Source organism: Carcharodon carcharias, chromosome 15 (assembly GCF_017639515.1).
Source record: "Carcharodon carcharias isolate sCarCar2 chromosome 15, sCarCar2.pri, whole genome shotgun sequence".
Lineage (NCBI taxonomy): Eukaryota > Metazoa > Chordata > Chondrichthyes > Lamniformes > Lamnidae > Carcharodon > Carcharodon carcharias.
The window spans coordinates 47,364,368-47,383,489 of record NC_054481.1 but is presented as its reverse complement, the minus strand read 5'-3'; the positions used below and the strand labels follow the sequence as shown (position 1 = coordinate 47,383,489).

At 44.8% G+C, this 19,122-nt stretch overlaps 1 protein-coding gene across 1 annotated transcript in view; it reads right to left on the bottom strand.

Moving 5' to 3' along the window:
- Positions 1 to 19,122, bottom strand: part of card11 (caspase recruitment domain family, member 11) — a 188,120-nt gene that overhangs the window by 104,214 nt on the left and 64,784 nt on the right. The window contains exons 4-5 of the mRNA XM_041207409.1: positions 17,192 to 17,329; positions 15,049 to 15,374 (exon numbers count right to left, since the gene is read on the bottom strand). Coding sequence (XP_041063343.1) covers positions 15,049 to 15,374; positions 17,192 to 17,329 — 464 coding nt within the window. The remainder of the gene's footprint in view (positions 1 to 15,048; positions 15,375 to 17,191; positions 17,330 to 19,122) is intronic.

The following is a 19,122-nucleotide window of genomic DNA, read 5'->3' as shown; positions in this document are numbered from 1 at the left end:
CAGGCTCTGCCCTGCCCTCACACATACACAAAAACAGAATCTGGAAATCAGGAATAAAAAGAGAAGATGCTGGAAATGTTCAGTAGGTCTGGCAGCCTCTATGGAGAAGAACACAGTTAATGTTTCAGGTCAATAATGCTTCAACAGAACCCCTTCCCCTGCTGATGAGTTTGAAGGTTCGGGGGTGGGGTGGACATGTTAAATCCAGTGGGCAGCCGATGGGGGCAATGGGGTAAGGGGTTCCTTCCTGAATTGGTCACCTGGGCCCATCAGAGAGCACCCCTCTCCAAGGTGTCACTCTCTCCCCCCACCATGCCCTCACAAATCCTGGACCCCTCCCCGCTACTCCCCAGCCCACTCCCCAACCCCCAAGCACTTACAAAGTTCCAATCCATCGCTGAACACCTCCTCCTCCAGCCCTGTGTGCAGTACCGGCAGTGGCCATGATGGTGCTGCCAGTACTCGAGAGCTGCTGCTCTTTGATTGGTTGGCAGCTCTCTGAATTGGGACGTCCCATTCCTGAAGGGTGAAAATCTCACCTCCAATCTATAAGAGCTATGAGCAGCCATTCTACCCATGGGTGCCACCCCCCCCGCCATTTTAAATTAGGAAGCACACCATAAATGGGAGTACACCATCAAAACGTCAAGGAATGACAGCCCACTCAAAAATTATATTTGTTGAAAAATATAATTAATGAAAATAAACAAATTAATGAAAACAGAAATATGACAGAATATAAAGCCAGATATTACATGGGGTGTCTATCAGTTATGTACAGACACTGTGCTATCTTGTGTAGGCTGCTACTTAATGTGGAGGAAGGCTTGTATGTGCCCATGACTCAGAGAGCTATGCTGGCATAAGTTAAAGGCCTGGCAGGGCCAGGGCCAGAATGGTTGAAAGGTGGGAGCCAGGCTGAAGGCCGGTCCACCAGGCCTCTTGCCAGGGCTGTCTAAATGAAAATACCTTTGGTTACAGAAATAACCTAGAGACAAGAAGAGTCTGTTGCAGATTTGCAACTATAAACATCGCAACCTGCCAGATATAGGCCAGCAGCATGCTCCGATTGGAGTCATATCTTGATCTGGACAGACAGGGGTGTTAACAATGGGTGGCCATTAGGTGCATGAGACTCTAAATAACTAACTGACCAGCTAACTAAGATTTACCAGTCTTGGGTGAAATGATTACACCTGCATCTGCACCCCCCCATCTCAACTACGACATTTTTTGAAAAGCTGGACCAGCTCAAACTGAATTTTAAAATAATAAACCAAATTAAACTAAAATGATAAGATCGGGGATATTCCATTTGGCTTCCACCTGCCACTAAGGGACGCAATGAATCAGTATCCATTGACAGAAGCGTAAAGCGAAAAAGGCTTTAGGTGTGATTATCAACCAATTACTGAAATTATCCAATCAATGTGGAGCTGTAATAAATGAGGCTAATCAAGCACAGAGAGGCTACTGGAAAGTATTTGATTATAAAATGGAACAGATTATTTTAACCCTGTATAATTTATCAGTGAAGCCTCATTTGGAGCATTGTGTGAAACTTTGAGCACCTAATTTGAAAAGAATGACAATGATCGTTAAATTGTGAAGAGATGCTCACAGAATTGTGCCTGGTTTTATTGGAGAGAAGAAAATGCTGACAAGGGTGAATAATGAAAATACAAGCAAGTAATTTAGTTTAAACTGTGACTGCAGTACTCAAGGGCATGAGTTCAAAATCAACATGCCTTGAGCAAGACTAAACATTGGAAGAATTCTTTATTTTCTCATGGGATGGTAAATATTTGCAGGGGAGCCCCTATCAGGAGTAATTAACACTGCCTTGATTAACTTCTTGAAAACGAAACTAGATGAATATCTGACTCGAAAGGGGATTGAAAGTTTGTAAGTATGGACTCAGTCAAACAAATACTCAGGAGAACAGATTGTTTCTCTGCATTTGGGATCACAAAACCCACATTTGTGAAATGCAACTGATTGGGAGTTGAATAATGAATGCTAATGTTCGATTCATATCCTGGGGTCTAGCTGGATTCCATGAATAATAGATATTTTGTATATCTAAAAGCACCAAGTGCTCCTTGTTCTGTATAATGTTGATCAAGTGGCTATCCACAATAAGTCATGTCATTATACCTGAAGATCCTTAATCATCACAACAAGCATGTGGCTGTCCTCATGGGCATTTCTGTACTGATGCTTCTATGTTTGCAAAAAATGATTTGTCTAAGTCTAGTGATTTGTCTATTGTATCTGCTAGTTGTTGTGTGACAGCATCAAAACAGCATCAAGATCAATGGCTGCTTTTTGAATGAATTCATGACGAAAATATTATCATATTATCCATGATGCCCAGAAACAAACTGAACTGGATTGAAAATAGCATCTTTTGCTCAAATTTCAGTCTTTCTAAAGTAAACCTGCTGAACTGGGAAACTAAAACAAATGCCAACAGGGAAAACAACAGAGATTGTGCAGGCAAGTAAGAGATACTGGCGTTTGAATTTATGAATGTTAGGTCTTGAGATAACTTAGATAAGTTGAAACATAGTGTATCAGCAAAATACAAACATCTTTTTCTGGAAGACTGACTGCAAGGGGCTTCACATGATGGAAAATTATTGGAGAAAGTGAAAAAGAGATGGACAGTTTTCTGGACAGGTTTAAACCATGGTTTAGACAACGAGTACAAAATATAATTGGGTATTGTGCTTTTCAAGGAAGCCTCATAGGATGATGTGGCCTGTCAATAAAGTAATCTAACCCCATCCCTTGAAAAGGGTATAAAAGGTTGAACACGATGGAGATCTTCACTGCAAGACATGAGACACCAGCGCTGTCATCGAGGGAAGGAGAAATCCAATTGAATATCGAAGACCAGACCGAGTTTCGGAAGAAAGAACACAACTGAGCATTGGAAGAACCTACCTGCAATCAACAGGAGCTGGCCATTTCAGTGATTATATGACTAGGTTTATTGGTGGCATATTTGAGCATTCTAATGTTAGACATTGTTGAAGCATTTACTTGCTGGGAGTAAAGCCACAAAGCAGGTTTTTTTGCTTTTTTAAAATTATTTTCTTTTCTCCTCTTCTTTCTCAACCTGTTACATCTGTAATGATGTTCTGTAACCATTTTAATCTTTCTGTAATCGTTTTAAATCTGAGACCATTTTAAATTTGTCACTGTGGGTACAATTAAATTAACCCTTTTAATCGTAATAACCTTTTGAGTGAGTCACCAATTTGCTCTCATGTAAGTCAAGAGGTCAAAATGAACTATAAGCCCGAGTGAGTGTTTAAAACAAAAAAGAATTACATGGCCCAGCATTGCAGCTAATGGATCAATGGAAGCGATTAACAAATCAGTGTTAATGGTTCAGGGATCTGTACTTGTGGTTAACAGATCAGTGTTAGCAGTTAAAGGATCAATATTGGTGGCTAATGGTTTAAAATTAACTATAGGTGGAGCATCCAGTGGATCAGTGTTAACAGCAATGGATTACTGTTAACAATTAATGTTAACAATTAATGGATCAATGTTAGTGGTTAATGGATTAATATTAACAATTGGAGGATCAATGATGGAACAATGTTAGAGATTAGTAGATCAGTATTAGTCCACGAACATATGTAAATATAATATATTGCAGTGGCAATAAAATATATGATAACATTTGCGATGCATTACTTGTCAATGCAGAGTAGATAACAGGTGAACTTTCCCAGTCTGCTGCCATTAATAGAGCCTTGTTCAGCAAGTGGCTGAAAGTGTGGGAGTATTGCCCATGATAATCTTCCCCTTAATGTCAAAAAACAGAAGGTTTAGATAAAGCACATAAAATTTTCTGATGAGTGACCCACTGTGCATGAGATCTTCCCAAAGGATCAGAACCTTAAAAAGATCCATCCCACATGGCAAAGTTAAATGATAGTTGCTGTTGTGGTCCCACACTATATCCTAGATTTCAGGGGTACAACAATATTGCTAGTTGGTTATCATCAGGAACCATGAGGAAGTTTCACAGAGCTATATCTATTTCAGAATCATTATCTGAGATTATTAATCTCCTTTTGGACATTAAATAAAATAGGGAAGAGACCTTGTAGTGCACAGTGTTTTCATTCAAAAGCAAAAAACATGTGCCTGGAATTTCTACAGGTGGTCTTCTGATCGCCCACGGTAATAAGACCAAAAACCCTGGAGAAGCAATGTTAACAGCCAATCTTCTAACAAAGTTATGGTGGGAGAGTGGGAGAAATTCTACCCCATGGCCTATTGGAAGGATCAAATGAGATTCCTACAGGTGTATCTCATTCGCGCACAGGGTCACATGACACTACTCTTAAATTAATCTTTTTTGCACCTTATTCTTTTGCGTAAGTGTTCTTCTAAACAACCTATTGTGTGATTTATCAATTTTAATATTAATTGGTCTGCTGTAGGTTTGTCGCTGAACTATTCATTCAGAGATTTAGGCTAATAGGGCCAGAACTTCCGTGGAATAGCAATCACGGTCAGATTGCCACTCCACTCCTATTTACTTGCACTGAAAGGCAGCCACAAGTTTCTTGCCCGACCTTCCGACTGGGCTGGGTGAGAATAGTGCAGTGCAACGGGTTCCCAAGGCCATCAGTCGAGTGCAGTAGAGTCGGGAGAAAGGAAGACATCCGTCTTTTTTAAGGCACCAGCTGCCATAAAGCAGGTAAATTTAAAGGTCCGGCCACTTTGAAAAGCCAGGGAGAAGGTACGTATGTTAATTAAGTGGGTGGGTCGGAGGAGGTAGGATGTGGTGGCGGGCATAGGATGGCTGGAACTGGGTGGTCAGTGGGTGGCTCGGGTGGTCAGTGGGACGTTTGGGTGGTCAGTAGTGGGAATTGGGTGGTCGATGTGGGGGTTCAGGTGGTTAGCGGGGGGATCAAGTAGTCAGTGGGAGCATTCGGTGGTCAATGGGGCAATGGGGGGGGGGGCGATCAGTGGGGGGGTGTCAGGTGATCAGTGGGGTGGGCGTCAGTGGGGAGAGATTGGGTGGTTGGTGGGTTGGAGTCGGGTGGTCGGTGGGTGGTTTGGATGGTCAGTGGGTGGGATTGGGTAGTCAGTGGGCAGAGACGAGTGCTCAGTGGGGGTTTCAGGTGGTCATGGAGGGCTTGGGCGATCAGTAGGGTGGGGTCCAGTGTCAGAGGTATCATTTTTCAGTTGACACGTTAAACTGAGGCCTCATCTACTCTCTCTCAGAGAGATATAAAAGCTTTCATGTGCAATGTTGATGAAGAACAGGGAGATCTCTTTGGCATCCAGGGCATTGCTTGCCCCTCATTCAAATTCAGGGCATTGCTTGCCCCTCATTCAATGTTACTAAAACAGATTATTTGGTCAGTATCTCTGTGCAAGCTTGTTGTGCGCAAATTAGCTGCCGCAATTCCTACATTACAACAGGAGCGACATTTCAATAAACAGTTCTTAAATGTAAAGTGCATGCAAGACACTATACACATGCAAGTCTTTCCTTTTTTCCCTATTTAAACACCTCTGTTTCAGGCAAAATGCAGGGTGTCCATTTAAAGAAATGCCTAAAGTAGATTCATGTGTTAGGAAATCAAGATAGTTTAAGTAAGTTATACTTGTACTTGTAGGTGTTAGGAATGAGTTTTAGATTTAATGTTTAAGTTTGATTTGTATTCCTGTATGTGTGTGTTAAGAAAAGGTCAAGTTGAGTTTCAGTTTCACTTTAAAAGATGCCTGCATTTCTGATGAGAGTGTTACAACTGTTGCAGCTAAGTTAAACAAACAAGAGTGGAGAAACTGGGCTGTTGCCTAGCAACAGGGGTCCAGAGAGGCAGGTCCCTCCGACAGACACACAGAAGAAACTAGAAACAGCAGTTTGATTTGGAAGCTGTTTGAGTTCATTTGGTTTCAAAAGTAGCTGCCTGGAGAGACTGGAGCAAAGGGGACAGACAGCCAGTCCTAAGTTAAAGGAAAATACCCCAAAATCTAGGGGGGTGGAACAGGAGAAAGTCCCAAGCAGACCTTCTAGTCAAAGGGAAGGACAGGAACTTGGAAAACGTCCTGTTAAATGACGTTAAGAGTGAGGAGCAGAGACAAAGGCTCCAAGCTTCAAATTTTAAGAGAAAAAAGCTGAAGAAAGCAGATTTAAAGTGAGATCAGGTCTAAAGAGGCGGCTGAAGGTCTGTAACTCTTTGCTATGGGCATGTGAAGCAGTGGTGTACTGTTGACAGCTGAGTCAGTGAGAGAGAGTGTGTGGAAGACAGCTCGAATGTATGTGGTGACTCAGGGGGGTAGAGCTTCGGAAGGAGAGTCCGAAACCATGGAGATGAATCCTTGCGGAAGGCGTCTGGGAGAAAGTGTTGGTTTGGGGAAAGATTCCGAAGTGAGTTCTTGGAGAGTGGAGATTGGAAACCTTCGTGTGAAAGATGGGGTTCAGTGAGACTGGTTGGCTCAGTGTGACAAGCATCTGGGGAGAATTGAGAAGAGATCCATAGCTTCTGGTTGAGGTGGCATCTGTCTCTTGGTTTCAGAGTGGTGTGTTTGACCACAGGGTGCTTATTGGTTTATATGGACTGTGTACTTACTTTAAACATTAGAGTATAAGATAGTTTTTGTAACTTGTTTTATCCTTACAAATCTGTATATATCTGTAAAGTTGTGAGTGAATGAGTATTAATATAGTTCATCTTTTCTTGTGTAAAAATGTTTATGCTTTTGTTAAAAGTTCATTAACCGATTCCAGCGAGTCTGTTCAGTAGCCCCTCTCCACATAACCAAACAAACAAATAAAAGTTAGGATCTTTCGAGCTGGATTCCACTCTGGGATCAGGCTTGTTCAGGGGTAACCTCAGCTGGGGATCATAACACATAACCGACAAATGGGTGCATGTGGTCCCCTGCAGACTTTCCTCTGCTGGCTACCTTTTTTTTATATATAAGATATCCTTTCCTCCTTCAATTGTCAAGAGTAGACTGTATTACACATCTGAATCCACTGATGAAGGATACTCAGGCTTCACCCTGGTAATTCCTTCCTTTGTTAAAAAAAAAGTTGCGTTTATATAGAACCTTTCACAAACTCAGGATGTCCCAAAGTGCTTTACAAAAATGAAGTGCTTTTGAAGTGAAGTCACTGTTGTAAAATAGAAAATTTGGCATCTTACCTCTGTTAGTAAGTGACATTTGTCTAATTACAACCTCTGAGTGACCAGTGTAAACCTTGTTGATGTTTGCTTTCCAAATTAGTCTCGCATTGAGGTTTAATGTTAGTATAAGTTTGGGTATAGTGCAAAGCAAATTATCTCTGAATTATATTTGCCCGTTCATCTACAGAGTTCTATTGTTCGATTCCATCCACTGCAAAAAATTGGAATTTGTACAGGAGCACACATGCAACATTGAAGAGTGTAGTATCTGAACTAACCATTTACCCAGGATGACACACCTGCAATCAGGATCTCTGGCTAGGCAGAGGAGGATGGTTAATGATGTGACAAAATGCTATGATTACTAGAAATCAAACTGAGAGCCAAGGCTTAGTGGGTAGTACTTCACCTCTGAGACAGAAGGTGGTGGGTTCAAATCCCCCCAGCCATGATATGAGTACATGATCAGTGCAGTACCAAGGGAGTACTACACAGATGGAGATACCGACCTTTGGATAAGGCATTAAACCATGGACCACCTGCCCGCTCAGGTTGACATAAAAAATGCAATAGGAATGTTTGAAGAAGAGTAAGGAATTCTCCTTGGTGTCCTGACCAACATTTGTCCTTCAAGCAACATCACAAAAATTGATTATCTGGTTATTTATCTCCACTGTTAGCGGGACCTTTCAACGATGGCATCTTATGTGCAAATAGTTGTTGGGGCAAAATTTTAGCTTAACAGATCCACATGTAGTGGGTGACCCAGTAGTGGGTCAGGAATCTGTTTATTATGTCAGCGAGATTTACCAGGGTTCTTTAACTCAGCCAAATTATGAGCACCCGCCCCCACCTTCCAGGTTTCTTGACCAATCTGAGAGTGGGCGAGATGACATACTGAATCTGCTAAAGGAAGGATTTCTAGTTAAATGGGCCTCAGCTGAGGTCAGAATGGCTGAATGGTACATTGATTCCTGAGGCTTCAGCGACAATAGGAATGGCGAGGAGATTTGGGAATACTGCGCCACCCCACCAACCTCAAGTCTCAGCATCTTACCCGGTGGTTCTGATGTGGGGATCTGAGGGACTGAAATGAAGTGATGTACAGGAGGAAGAGGCTAGCCTCTTAAATCAAACAGGGTGGGTGTAAGGAAATTAGCTGCAGCCTCTCATCCAGGGAAGAATACCACTGGTCAGTTTCACTGTTTGAAAGATTACCAGCCTGTCAGTTTCACTCAAGAAGTATTCCCTGCTGTGTTCTTGCCTTGTTGAGCCTGGCAAGTTCAAAAAGCGCAGGAAACCCGTGGGCTGGATGATAATTGGTTACCCAACAACTCTACAGGGGTTCCCCTTCCATCTGCAAACCTACCTGGGTTAAACCCAAAAGTGGGTGGGATCATGTCAGGTCTCTGCCCCATTGCTACTTTTGAGAGCTTAACCAACCCCCTGCCACCCACACCCAAACCTGTCACTTCCCTGGCAGTTGAAATTCTGCCCGATGTGTCCGGATTTTACAACAATGACTACATTTCTCAATCAGCTGTTAGGTATTTTGCAACATCCTTGAATGAAAAACACGATATAAAATTTAGTTCTTTTTTTGTTCGTTTCTCGTTTAGACAAGGTGAGTTTAGGTCCCTGGAGCTTAGTATAAACACAATATGTAATTCCCCTAAACCAAACATCAAACTGGAGCAGCTTGGTTGAGGAGCAAGTAATGATTATATGTCCTATTTTGATAACATAAGATTAGTCTATTGTAGTATTACAGTAGAACAATATGGTAGCTGTGTGCCAATTATATGGCCATACAGGATTTGTTTCAACTCAAACCATTTGCTAAACAGTGTTACTGCAAAGCATTTTGCTTTTAAAAAAAAAATCATTCTTTAGCAGTTTGACATACTACATTTCCTCTTTAAACCAGACAGTGGGCAGAATTTACCATGCCCGCTGGTGACAGGCATGATAGGTGGCATGTGTGGACAATATGGCACAATGTTTCACGACGATGGGAAGGCAGGTTGTGATCGTCCACTCAGCCTGCCAACAGCAGGCTGCGTTTCCCGCCAACAGTCGTTGGGGAGCTCATTGTAATACATCAGCATATCATTAAAAGGCCATCCCGCCAGGCTCTTGGACCCTCGCTGGATTGTCCATCTACGTCGGTGGGAAAGCACGTCAACATGTTTCACAAGAGCACACAGGTGACGTACATTTGACGGCCTTCACTTTGGGGGAGCTGGGAGATGAGTGGACAGCATCGTTCCGCACAGCTCGCCAGGGTCGTTTGTTGCTTGGCTGGCTTCAGGGGTGCTGGGGTGAAGTGCTGCCCTGCCACAGAGGCAACTGCTGTCGGGGGTGTCCGGGAACAACTGCTGCTCAGCCTCGGAGGCGACTGTTGTCGGGGTGGGGGGGCAGGGGAGAGAGATGCAACTGCTGCCCTGGTGTTGAATCCCACACACAAGAAATCGAGTTGGGGGGCAGGGTAGGTGAAGGGAATGGCCACGCAGCAGAGACCCTGTATAAACTGACCAGGCCTCTGCAACTGAGACAGTTCAGGCACAGCCACTGTGATATGATTTGGGTCGGGTTCCTAGCCTGTCCGTCCACACAAACAATGTGGAGGCACCAAAGTGCCACTAAGTGCTCCAGACCTTAACAAAGCCCCCCACTCCATGAACCCCCAGAACAGTCTGCGAGCCCACCACCACTTTATTGGACCTCAGAGCAGTTGGACTGCACACGTTGTACAATCTCCTGCCAACACTGGCCATGTAGCAGTCAATGCTGGAGGTGCTCACAGCCCCTCACAATCTCAGCATCCCGGTTAGGACCAGCCTCCCCTATGTCACAGGTTGACAGGGCAGCCATGCAGCACACTCATCTGTGGCCATCCGAGGGGTGACCAGCACGTTCCGGGAAGTGTTAAGGGGCGGTCACACAGCGCCAGGAAAGGTGCTGAGTACACCCATGTTAACCACGTCTCTCTCTCTTCCATGCCGCAGGAGGACCATATCAGGAGCATGGAGCCTGGTGACCTGTCTGCCCGATGGCCTACAGAGAGCGAAGAAAATGGAGGAGAGAGCGACTGAGGCTCCTGGCCATGCAAAGGCAGGAGTGGCAACCTCAGGAAGAAGAGGCTACTGGGGCTACCACACACGCTGCCCAGGAGTGACAGCGAGCTGTCTCTGGTTGGCGCCTAGCAACACCCAGGGTCTATAGACTCCGCCTGCTATTCCTGCAGATGACTGAGAACCAGTGTCGCCGATGAGTGCACATGACTCGGGACCTGGCCGCTCACATCTGCCACTTACTGCAGGACTTGGCGCCAAGGGGACATGGAGGGCATCCAGTGCCAGTGGCTGTCAAAGTGACCATGGCGCTCAATTTCTATGCCAGTGGTTCCTTTCAGGAGTCCACAGGTGACCTCTGTGGGGTATCACAAGCCGTCCACAAATGCATCCATGAGGTCACGGATGCCACCTTCTCGAGGGCACACAACTTTGTACATTTTGCCCGGGACCGAGACAGCCAGGATGCAAGGGCCATTGAATTTTTCCGGATCTCGGGATTCCCACAGGTGCAGGGTTTTAATGACTGCACCCATGTGGCACTCCAGTCTCTGTCGCTACATACAGTGGACTACATCAACCGCAAGGGATTCCACTCACTGAATGTGCAGCTAGTATGCAACCACCAGAAATGCATCCTGCAGGTGTGCGCACGGTTTCCAGGAAGTGTGCACGACGCCTACATCCTCAGTCGGTCACAGATCCCTGCAGTCTTCCAGGGTCCACAGAAGCTGCAGGGATGGCTCCTTGGGGACAAGAGCTACCCGCAGACGCCATGGCTGATGACACCCGTGTGGCGGCCTCAGACTGCAGCAGAGCGACGCTATAATGAGGCTCATGCTGCAGTTCACAGCTTGGTGGAGCAGACCGTTGGGATGCTGAAGATGAGGTTCCATTGCCTGGGCCAGTCTGGTGGAGCCCTGCAATACAGTCCGCAGAGGGTGTCATGCATCGTCGTCATCTGCTGTGCCCTTTACAATCTGGCACTGCAACGGGGGGACAAGCTGGCTGAGGGGGAGATGGAGGAGATGAAGGTCTCCTCCAATGAGGACACCAACGGGGATGAGGCTGAGGAGGTCCTTGGAGGCGACGATGACGGGGATGCGGCACTCGTACTGGCTAAATGAGGCAGGTGCACTCAGGAGGCCCTCATAGCTGCCAGATTTGTGGAGGATGATGACGACATGCTGTGAAGCAACCCCATAGATCCTCACATCGCAGTTGTGAACAACTGACTCCAGTCTGGCTTATCACAGCCCCAATACCCTCTGTGAGAATGGTCCTGTCATGGAGATGCAGTAGAGGCCCTAATAGTTGCTCGATTGCAGAAGGATGATGACAACAAGCCGTGAAGACACTCCATAAATCTTCACATTGCCTCTGAGAATGTCTGACTCCTGTCTGGCCAAGGGCAGCTCGCTTGTGCTGTGTTCAGGGTCATATCATAGAGACACAGCCATGAAACTTTAGAAACATCTGATGCTTTGTCCACCTTGAGCACCTTCAGGAGCTGGTGCCCAGCATCAGTGGTGACAGATACTGAAGAGATGGGGGCCAGCCCCTCCTTAAAGGTGCTGAGAGCACACCAAGAGAATGAGAGAACTCTGACACTTGCCTACAACATTCTGGCAGCAATGACCAGCACCACCGAGCTGCAGGCATCAGTAATGTGAGGCCAGACCATCACCATGGTCTGAAGGCTGTACAGAGCACAGGGAAGGGGCCCTGGACTGAGACAGCTGTCTTTATCTTGTGCAGAAAGATTCCACACCTGAGTGACAAGAACACTGCTCATCAGAACAAGGAGCCTTGGGCAGGGAGGCATTCTTGGGAGTTTATTGACAATAGTGAACAGTATGTACAAGTGATCAACACCCTTGCCCAGGCTGTGCAACTAATTCTCCTTAACTTTCCTAACCCTGCCGCTACGTCTTGTTGGACATCCACGGTGGAGGTGGAGGCAGCCTGCTATGCCCTGTCCGTGATGACCTTCATGGGCATCTTCTAGAAGCTGAGACTTGGAGGGCCCAGGCCTGCTTTCAGGGTTCTGCTATGTGGCAGTAGCACCGTCCTCGGCCTGTGGAGCAGGAGCTGCTGAGGTCACAGGAATTGGGGTCGGATGGGCCGGACACTCTTGGAGTCACCTAGATGGATGGGCTCAAAGTGTCCACCTGCTGATCCTCCTCCCTATGGGTGCAAGAGGGCCCTAGGCTGTGTCCTTGAGGATCAGAGGTAGCTGGAGTGAGATTGAGCTGCCTGGCACCCCTCTCGTGTACACACAGTTGGAGGCCAACTATGGCGTCAGTGATAGAGTTGAGCCCACATAGCAGTGGAGTGAAGACCTGGACCAAGGTCTCCACGGTGGCTACCACCCTACCATGTTGACCTTGGTGCGTTGCAATGCCACTATCACCTCAGAGTGAAGGCAGACGGACTCCTCCATCCTTGTAATCTGAGGAGTGCAGCGGACATCCCTTCCTGATGTCCCCTAGCTTGCCATTGCAGTTCCAGCAACTGTGACATGACCGAGTCCAGAGGCTCGACATCTGACTCGGGCTCAGCAAACTTCTGGCCTCCAGCAGTCCTCCGAGTGCCAGGGATCTGGGAAGTCCCTGCTGCCGCCTGCTGTGGATCAGAGAATGTGGTGTGCTCACCAGACTGTGATCCCGAGGCTACTCTAAAGCTAATTCCCACCGAGGTGTGTGTCTCTGCGCTGGTGGAGGGTGTGGGTGAGTGCTGAGACAGGTCTTCAAAGAAGGTGCCTTCAGATTCCTCTTCAGGAGGTTTCTTTGGAGGCCCTGGGTCATAGAATCTGTCAGCTATTTGGCAGATGTGCCTGCGAAAGCAAGGGAAGATAATTAGTGCATGGCAGTGGCCTGTGAAACAGGACACATCACTCACAACATGGCTGTCTGATGGATGCTGCACTGCTGGATCCTCACTTGGTGGAGTAGCACCGATCTCAGCATCAGCAGGAATGATCCAGACCCTCGCCAGCCAGCTGGATGGTTCTGTTTTCAAACTCCATGAGGACCTTGATTTCAGGCATTCTGCCACCGGTCTACAACCTCTCCCTCTTGTTGTGTGCCAGCTTGTCCTCATGAATAGAGATGGAGAAAGTGTAAGCAGGACGCCTGCCAGGCCAGATGCTAAGTATGCCTGGCCTGTATGGGTGGTGAGTGGTCCCATGGACGGGTTGAGGACAATGATGGTGAGTGTGAGAGAGTGAATGGTGATGTCCCTTGAACTGGCAGTGAGTGAGGGCCCTGTGGATGTGTGATGGGTTTGTGATTGTGTGAGTTGAGGGTGATGAGAAGAGTAACTTACCCTGTCGGAACGGAGGAGATCATTCATCCTCTTGCAGCACTGGGTGGCTGACCTCTTTTGCAGAGTATTGGCACTGACCATTGCTGCCACTGCATGCCAAGCTGGACTGGTCACATTGCTGCCCCTCCTGCAGCTAGAGTGAGGTACAGGACATCCCGGTGGGCCTCTTCAGCATCCAGCAGTCGCTTGGGGGACCCGTCATTGAATCGGAGGTTTGGGGTGGGGGGCGGGGGGTGCAGGCTGCGGTCTTTTTTCATTTGCTGGCCATGTCTCCTGGGAAGCGGTGGTGATCTGGTGGCGATGAGTGCTGTGCTGGTGGCTGCCTTTTAAACATGACAGCTGGTGTGATGTAACGGCAAGGTGATGGTGGGCGGGCGAATTACAGCCCGCCTGCCACGGAAGCGCTTCTTTCCTGGGAATGCATATGTAATGTGGTGGGCTCGGGGTAATACATGATGAAAACCTGCCATCGCCATTGGCGAGTGGAACGCCATTTTGCCCACCTGCTACCACACTTGGTGCAAATTTGGGAAAATTCTGCCCAGTGATTTAACAGAAAGAGCCATTCAAACCCAGCAGTCATTTCAGTTTTTTGAGTGAGTTCCATTTTTGCTGCTTAACATTGCCTTGTGTCTGTCAGGCTTTCTAACTGTAGAAGTCAGTCTACTGATAACAGGTACATTACTCATATGATCCCCTATTTGGTTTAATAGTAGGATGTTTGCTTGTGAAATTCTTTATTATTAACTTATAACAATTTGAGCACAGTGGATGTGGGATTTTGATAAAATTACTGCTGTGAATTAATTGTGAAACACAAACAGTTATCAAATGTACTGTGTGACCCAATGTGGGAGCTAAAGTTCTAGTCACCTTGCAAAATGCTTCAGTAACAAGTGCCAGTAACAACAGTGCTTCATTTAACCAAAATCATCAGCCTCCAGAAAAGTAGTATTTTATATTCCTGAGGTCTTAATACCGGCATACCAGTACTAGTACAGCACTGATACTGATACCAGCAGTATTACAACATTAACAGTGATACCCCATTATCAGCACTATTACAGCACTGGTACCAGTAGTATTACAGCATTGATATTGATACTCCATGACTAGCACTATTACAGCATTGATACTGATACCAGCAGTATTACAGCCCTGACACTGATATTTCACTAACAAGGGAGTCAAAGCTTATTGGGAGTAAACGGAATGTGGAGTTGAGGCCGCAATCAGATCAGCCAAGATCTTATGGAATTTCGGAGCAGGCTCGAGAGGCCGAATGGCCAACTCCTGCTCCTAATTCTTTGTATATACCCAATCATGTACATACCTCATTACCAGCACTATTACAGCATTTATACCGATACCAGCAATATTACAGCACTAGTCTTGGTAACTGTGAACACCACTGGGACAAGGCGATCAGCCAGTAACTGGGAGTGCTAAATTTTCCCAAGTATCTTATGTCTTACCTGAAGTTGTAGATCCCGGCTTCTCATCACTGCCATGTTCTTCTCCTCACTGAGCTGTGCATACCTCATCGCTAGGTTATAATTGTCATCTTTGACTTTCATAAGCTCATCATTATAGTTGTTTCTCTCCTCCTTCATCTTGTTGTAACGTTCCTGGAAAGTGTATAGTTCTTGATTCATCAGCTTCAGCTGTTTCTTTTCATCCTCAAGCTGTTTCATTTTGACTTGAAGGTCGCACCGTAGCACCTCCTTTGCCTTTGTCTGCTGTTGTAGTTTTATTACCTCATTCATCAGGAACTGTGTCAGACCCTCATGTCCTTCTTCCACTGCAATATAGAACATGGTTGTTTTGGTAACTATGGTTTTATCTAACGTATAATATACCTATAAGAAGAATGTTTGTTAAGGAAGATCACATGATCTTCAATACCCAATAGGAGAGTAGTGTGGGCTACCTCAGTAGTTAGTGGTTCGTAGTTAGTAGTGTAGACACAGAGTTTGAAGTGAAAGCACACATGTAGTTGCTGCTGCTAAATAAACTAGAAATGTCTGCTGATCAACTCTATCAATAATACAAACTCGGTCATGTCTCACAACAAACTGGCGACGAGGATCCACATGATCCAACAGTTGTCAATATCAGAGGGCAAGAGTGAGGCAGGACTAAAACATTTCATGACCACACCACATTCTCTTTAAATTTAACAACAATAACTTGTATTTATTTAGCACCTTTAATGCCCAAGGCATTTCAATGGAGTGTTATCAAATAGGCACTTGACACTGATCTAGATAAAGAGATGTTAGAATAGGTAACCAAAAGTTTGGTCAAAGTTTAAGGAGAATCTTCAAGGAGGTGAGGTGCAGAGGTTTAGGGAGGGAAATTCAGGGCTTGGGGTCCAGGTAGCTGAAGGACTAGCCGCCAGTGATGGAGCAATGAAAACTGGGACCAACTCAAACTAAATTCAAATAATTTGAATTTAAGGATCAGGTGCAGCTCTAATCAATTCAGGAAATACTCCAAAGTTAAGCCCAATATGTATGGCCTTGTTTGAACATGTAATGTATCTACACCACCTTTTTTGTAGAACACAAAAACAGTTCTTTCATTTTGCATCTATGCATAAAATCTACTTTGTATTAAGAGGGATTTTCATCATTGAGATCCCTTCGAATTCAAACATATTAAAGAATGACCACTCAAGGCATCCTATTTTGTTTAATTTCTGTTGATTCTGTTTTTTAATATTCTGTTTAAACTATGATGATTTAGGTGGAACTGACTTCGAGGAGTTGCTGAGCCTTATAATCTCTACTTCCCTTTTGCTCTGAAGAAGAGTCATGAGGACTCAAAACATTAACTGTCTTTCTCTACACAGATGCTGTCAAACCTCCTGAGTTTTCCAGCATTTTTTGTTTCTGTTTCAGATTTCCAGCATCCACAGTATTTTGCCTTTATCTTATAATGAAGAAGTTGGCGTAACATTAGTGGAGATACTGCAGCCTCTAGGTCAGAGCTCCAACGAGGGGGAAGTTACTGAGTCTAACAGAGTGAGGGAGGGAGCTGGTCTCAAGAAAAAATACCCCTAGATACTTCAGAAGTCATTTCAATTATGTATTTGTGTACCTTAACTCAAATCTTTTAATTTGCCAACATTCTGTCAGCTTCAAGAATCATAGAATGATGCAGCACAGAAGAAGACCATTCAACCCATCGTGCCTGTTCTGGCCCTTTGGTAGAGCTATCCAATTCATCCCACTCCCCTGCTCTTTCCCTGTAGCTAGCCCTGTAAAGTTTTTCAGATATGGTGCAGGTAATTTGGATATTCAATCCAGGTCTAGAATATTTCTTTAATTACCTAGAACTGCACCCAATTCTTAAATTTCAAATTTAAAATGACAACACTGCACTTTCTTTCAACATAGATATAAAGAATCAACAGAAACAAAAAGAAAGAAAGAAAGAGAGAAAGAGAGAAAGAGAGAAAGAGAGAAAGAGAGAAAGAAAGAAAGAGATTAATATTTAACCTGTAATATTTGTTGCAATAGTTAACCATAATTCATTGCACATTATTTTGAAGATTAGAATTGTTCCATTCTGAGAAATATGAATTTAAAGGTTAAATGAGAGTAGTCATTTTACCTACTATAGTAGAGAATCTCCGTGTGGGCTCCTTTCCCGTGACCAGCTTATACAGTTCTGGATAGTAGAACTCAAGGCTTTCCAAAAAAACAACATATCCTCTCTGTCCCTTTGTCTGGAGGATATCCAGCAGACGACCTTTGGAAAGACCAAAGAAAGTGAGATTCTGTTTGAATCATTAGCTCTTTCAATCAAACTTATTTATCCTTGGGAAGAGGAGCACAACCTGGAGTCAGGATGTTCTGCAGGCATAATCAGGGTATTCCAACAAGAGGTAGAGATTAAGGAGGTTGGATTTGTCCCCTTTCTCTTGCTGAGATAGATTGTGATGTTTCTTAACCAGATACCATCAACATCGTGTCACCAGCACATAACAGGCAATTTGGCCCAATCGGTCTATGTTCGGTGTTTATGCTCCACATGAGCTTCTTTGCACCCATCTTCACCTGATCCTATCAGCATATCCCTCTATTGCTTTTACTCTGATGTGTTGATCCAGCTTCCCCATAAATCCATCTATGCTATTCGCCTCAAATACTCCTTGTGGTAGTTAGTTTCACTAACCACTAAAGAAGTGGCAAAGCAGGCAAACAAACACCAACAAAAGATACTTTTGTATCATCTGTATTATTGGTAGAGTACCTTCCTTTTATATTTACAATTGAGATTGAATGGCACTGAGTTTTAATGTGGAAGGCGTACTCCTAATTGCTGAATCGGTGGAAACACAAGGATACCAGCTCCTCATAGTTGTTTTGATAGAAGCAGATTCTTTAACCCAACGCACATTTGTAGATCCCCATTTTCATGGGTTTTCATATTCTTTGTTTCTCCAGAGTTTAAGACTGCTTGTGAACCCCACCGTCAGGCTTAAGGGATCAGAAACCTGTACAGCAAGAAAAACAGTCACTTACCAGTGATTTCCCTTGAATTGGCCAGTTAGTGGCCAGAGGGCAGGCCCACCATCCAACTAATGATGGCTGTTGCACTGTCAAAGCTGGAAGGCCATTAGGAGGTCTTCCTGCTTGGAAGCAGCAACAGGGTACCACGGCAGGTAAGTGAGTGTGAGGGCCTCCCAAAATGGAGGTACCCTCTCTTCTGCTTTATCAAATTTAAAATAAAACAGGCATCTGCACCAGAGGGTGGACTGTGGCTGCAGCTAAATCCAGACTTCCTATTTTAATTCAACCACTGTGAGCAGGTGTCAAGTGGAGGCAAGGAAAGGAAAAAAAACCTTACAAAACCAACAGTTCTTTCAGGCATTTCATTTGAATAGAGTGAATATTGATACCACTGTGGCAACCAATGAGTTGGAGACAAGAGCAGGGTTTTCAACAGGGCTTTAAGTTCACAGAGTCTATTTTACAGCAAGCAATGTCAATTTATTCAGAAAAATGAAAACAGTGTCTATCTAAACAGAGTTTTTATGAACTGCAGGACAGAGAACCTATGACCAAAACCACAGCCATATCCCAATAAAAGCAGGATTATTTCTCCAGCAAAATGCAGTGAGGAGACTAGTTACACAACACAAATCATGTGCATAAAATCAAACCCAATCACAGCAGTGTATGATTGACAGAGAATCACCCAATCATCTCCATTCTGTCTGAGATGTGTGGTGTCATTATGTACAGCCATTTTTATGAAGACCCTTTCACTTGCTCTACGGAGGCTTTAGTAGCAAACCCTTGCTTTGTTTTTCTGTGGAAATGAACTAAACCTCAGCTCAATTAGCCTTCCACAGCTAGACAGACCACAGTGGAGGCAGATGGTCCAGTAAGTCTGTCGAGAACCACAAATGGAGGGAAGGCACGCTGTGAATAGCTCTCAGTTCTTTCATGTGTATCAATTTCTTAGGAAGTCTACATTTATTTTCTCAAGTCATAGCATCCTTGAGTGCCTGAGGGTAGATGTAGACCTCTTGACTT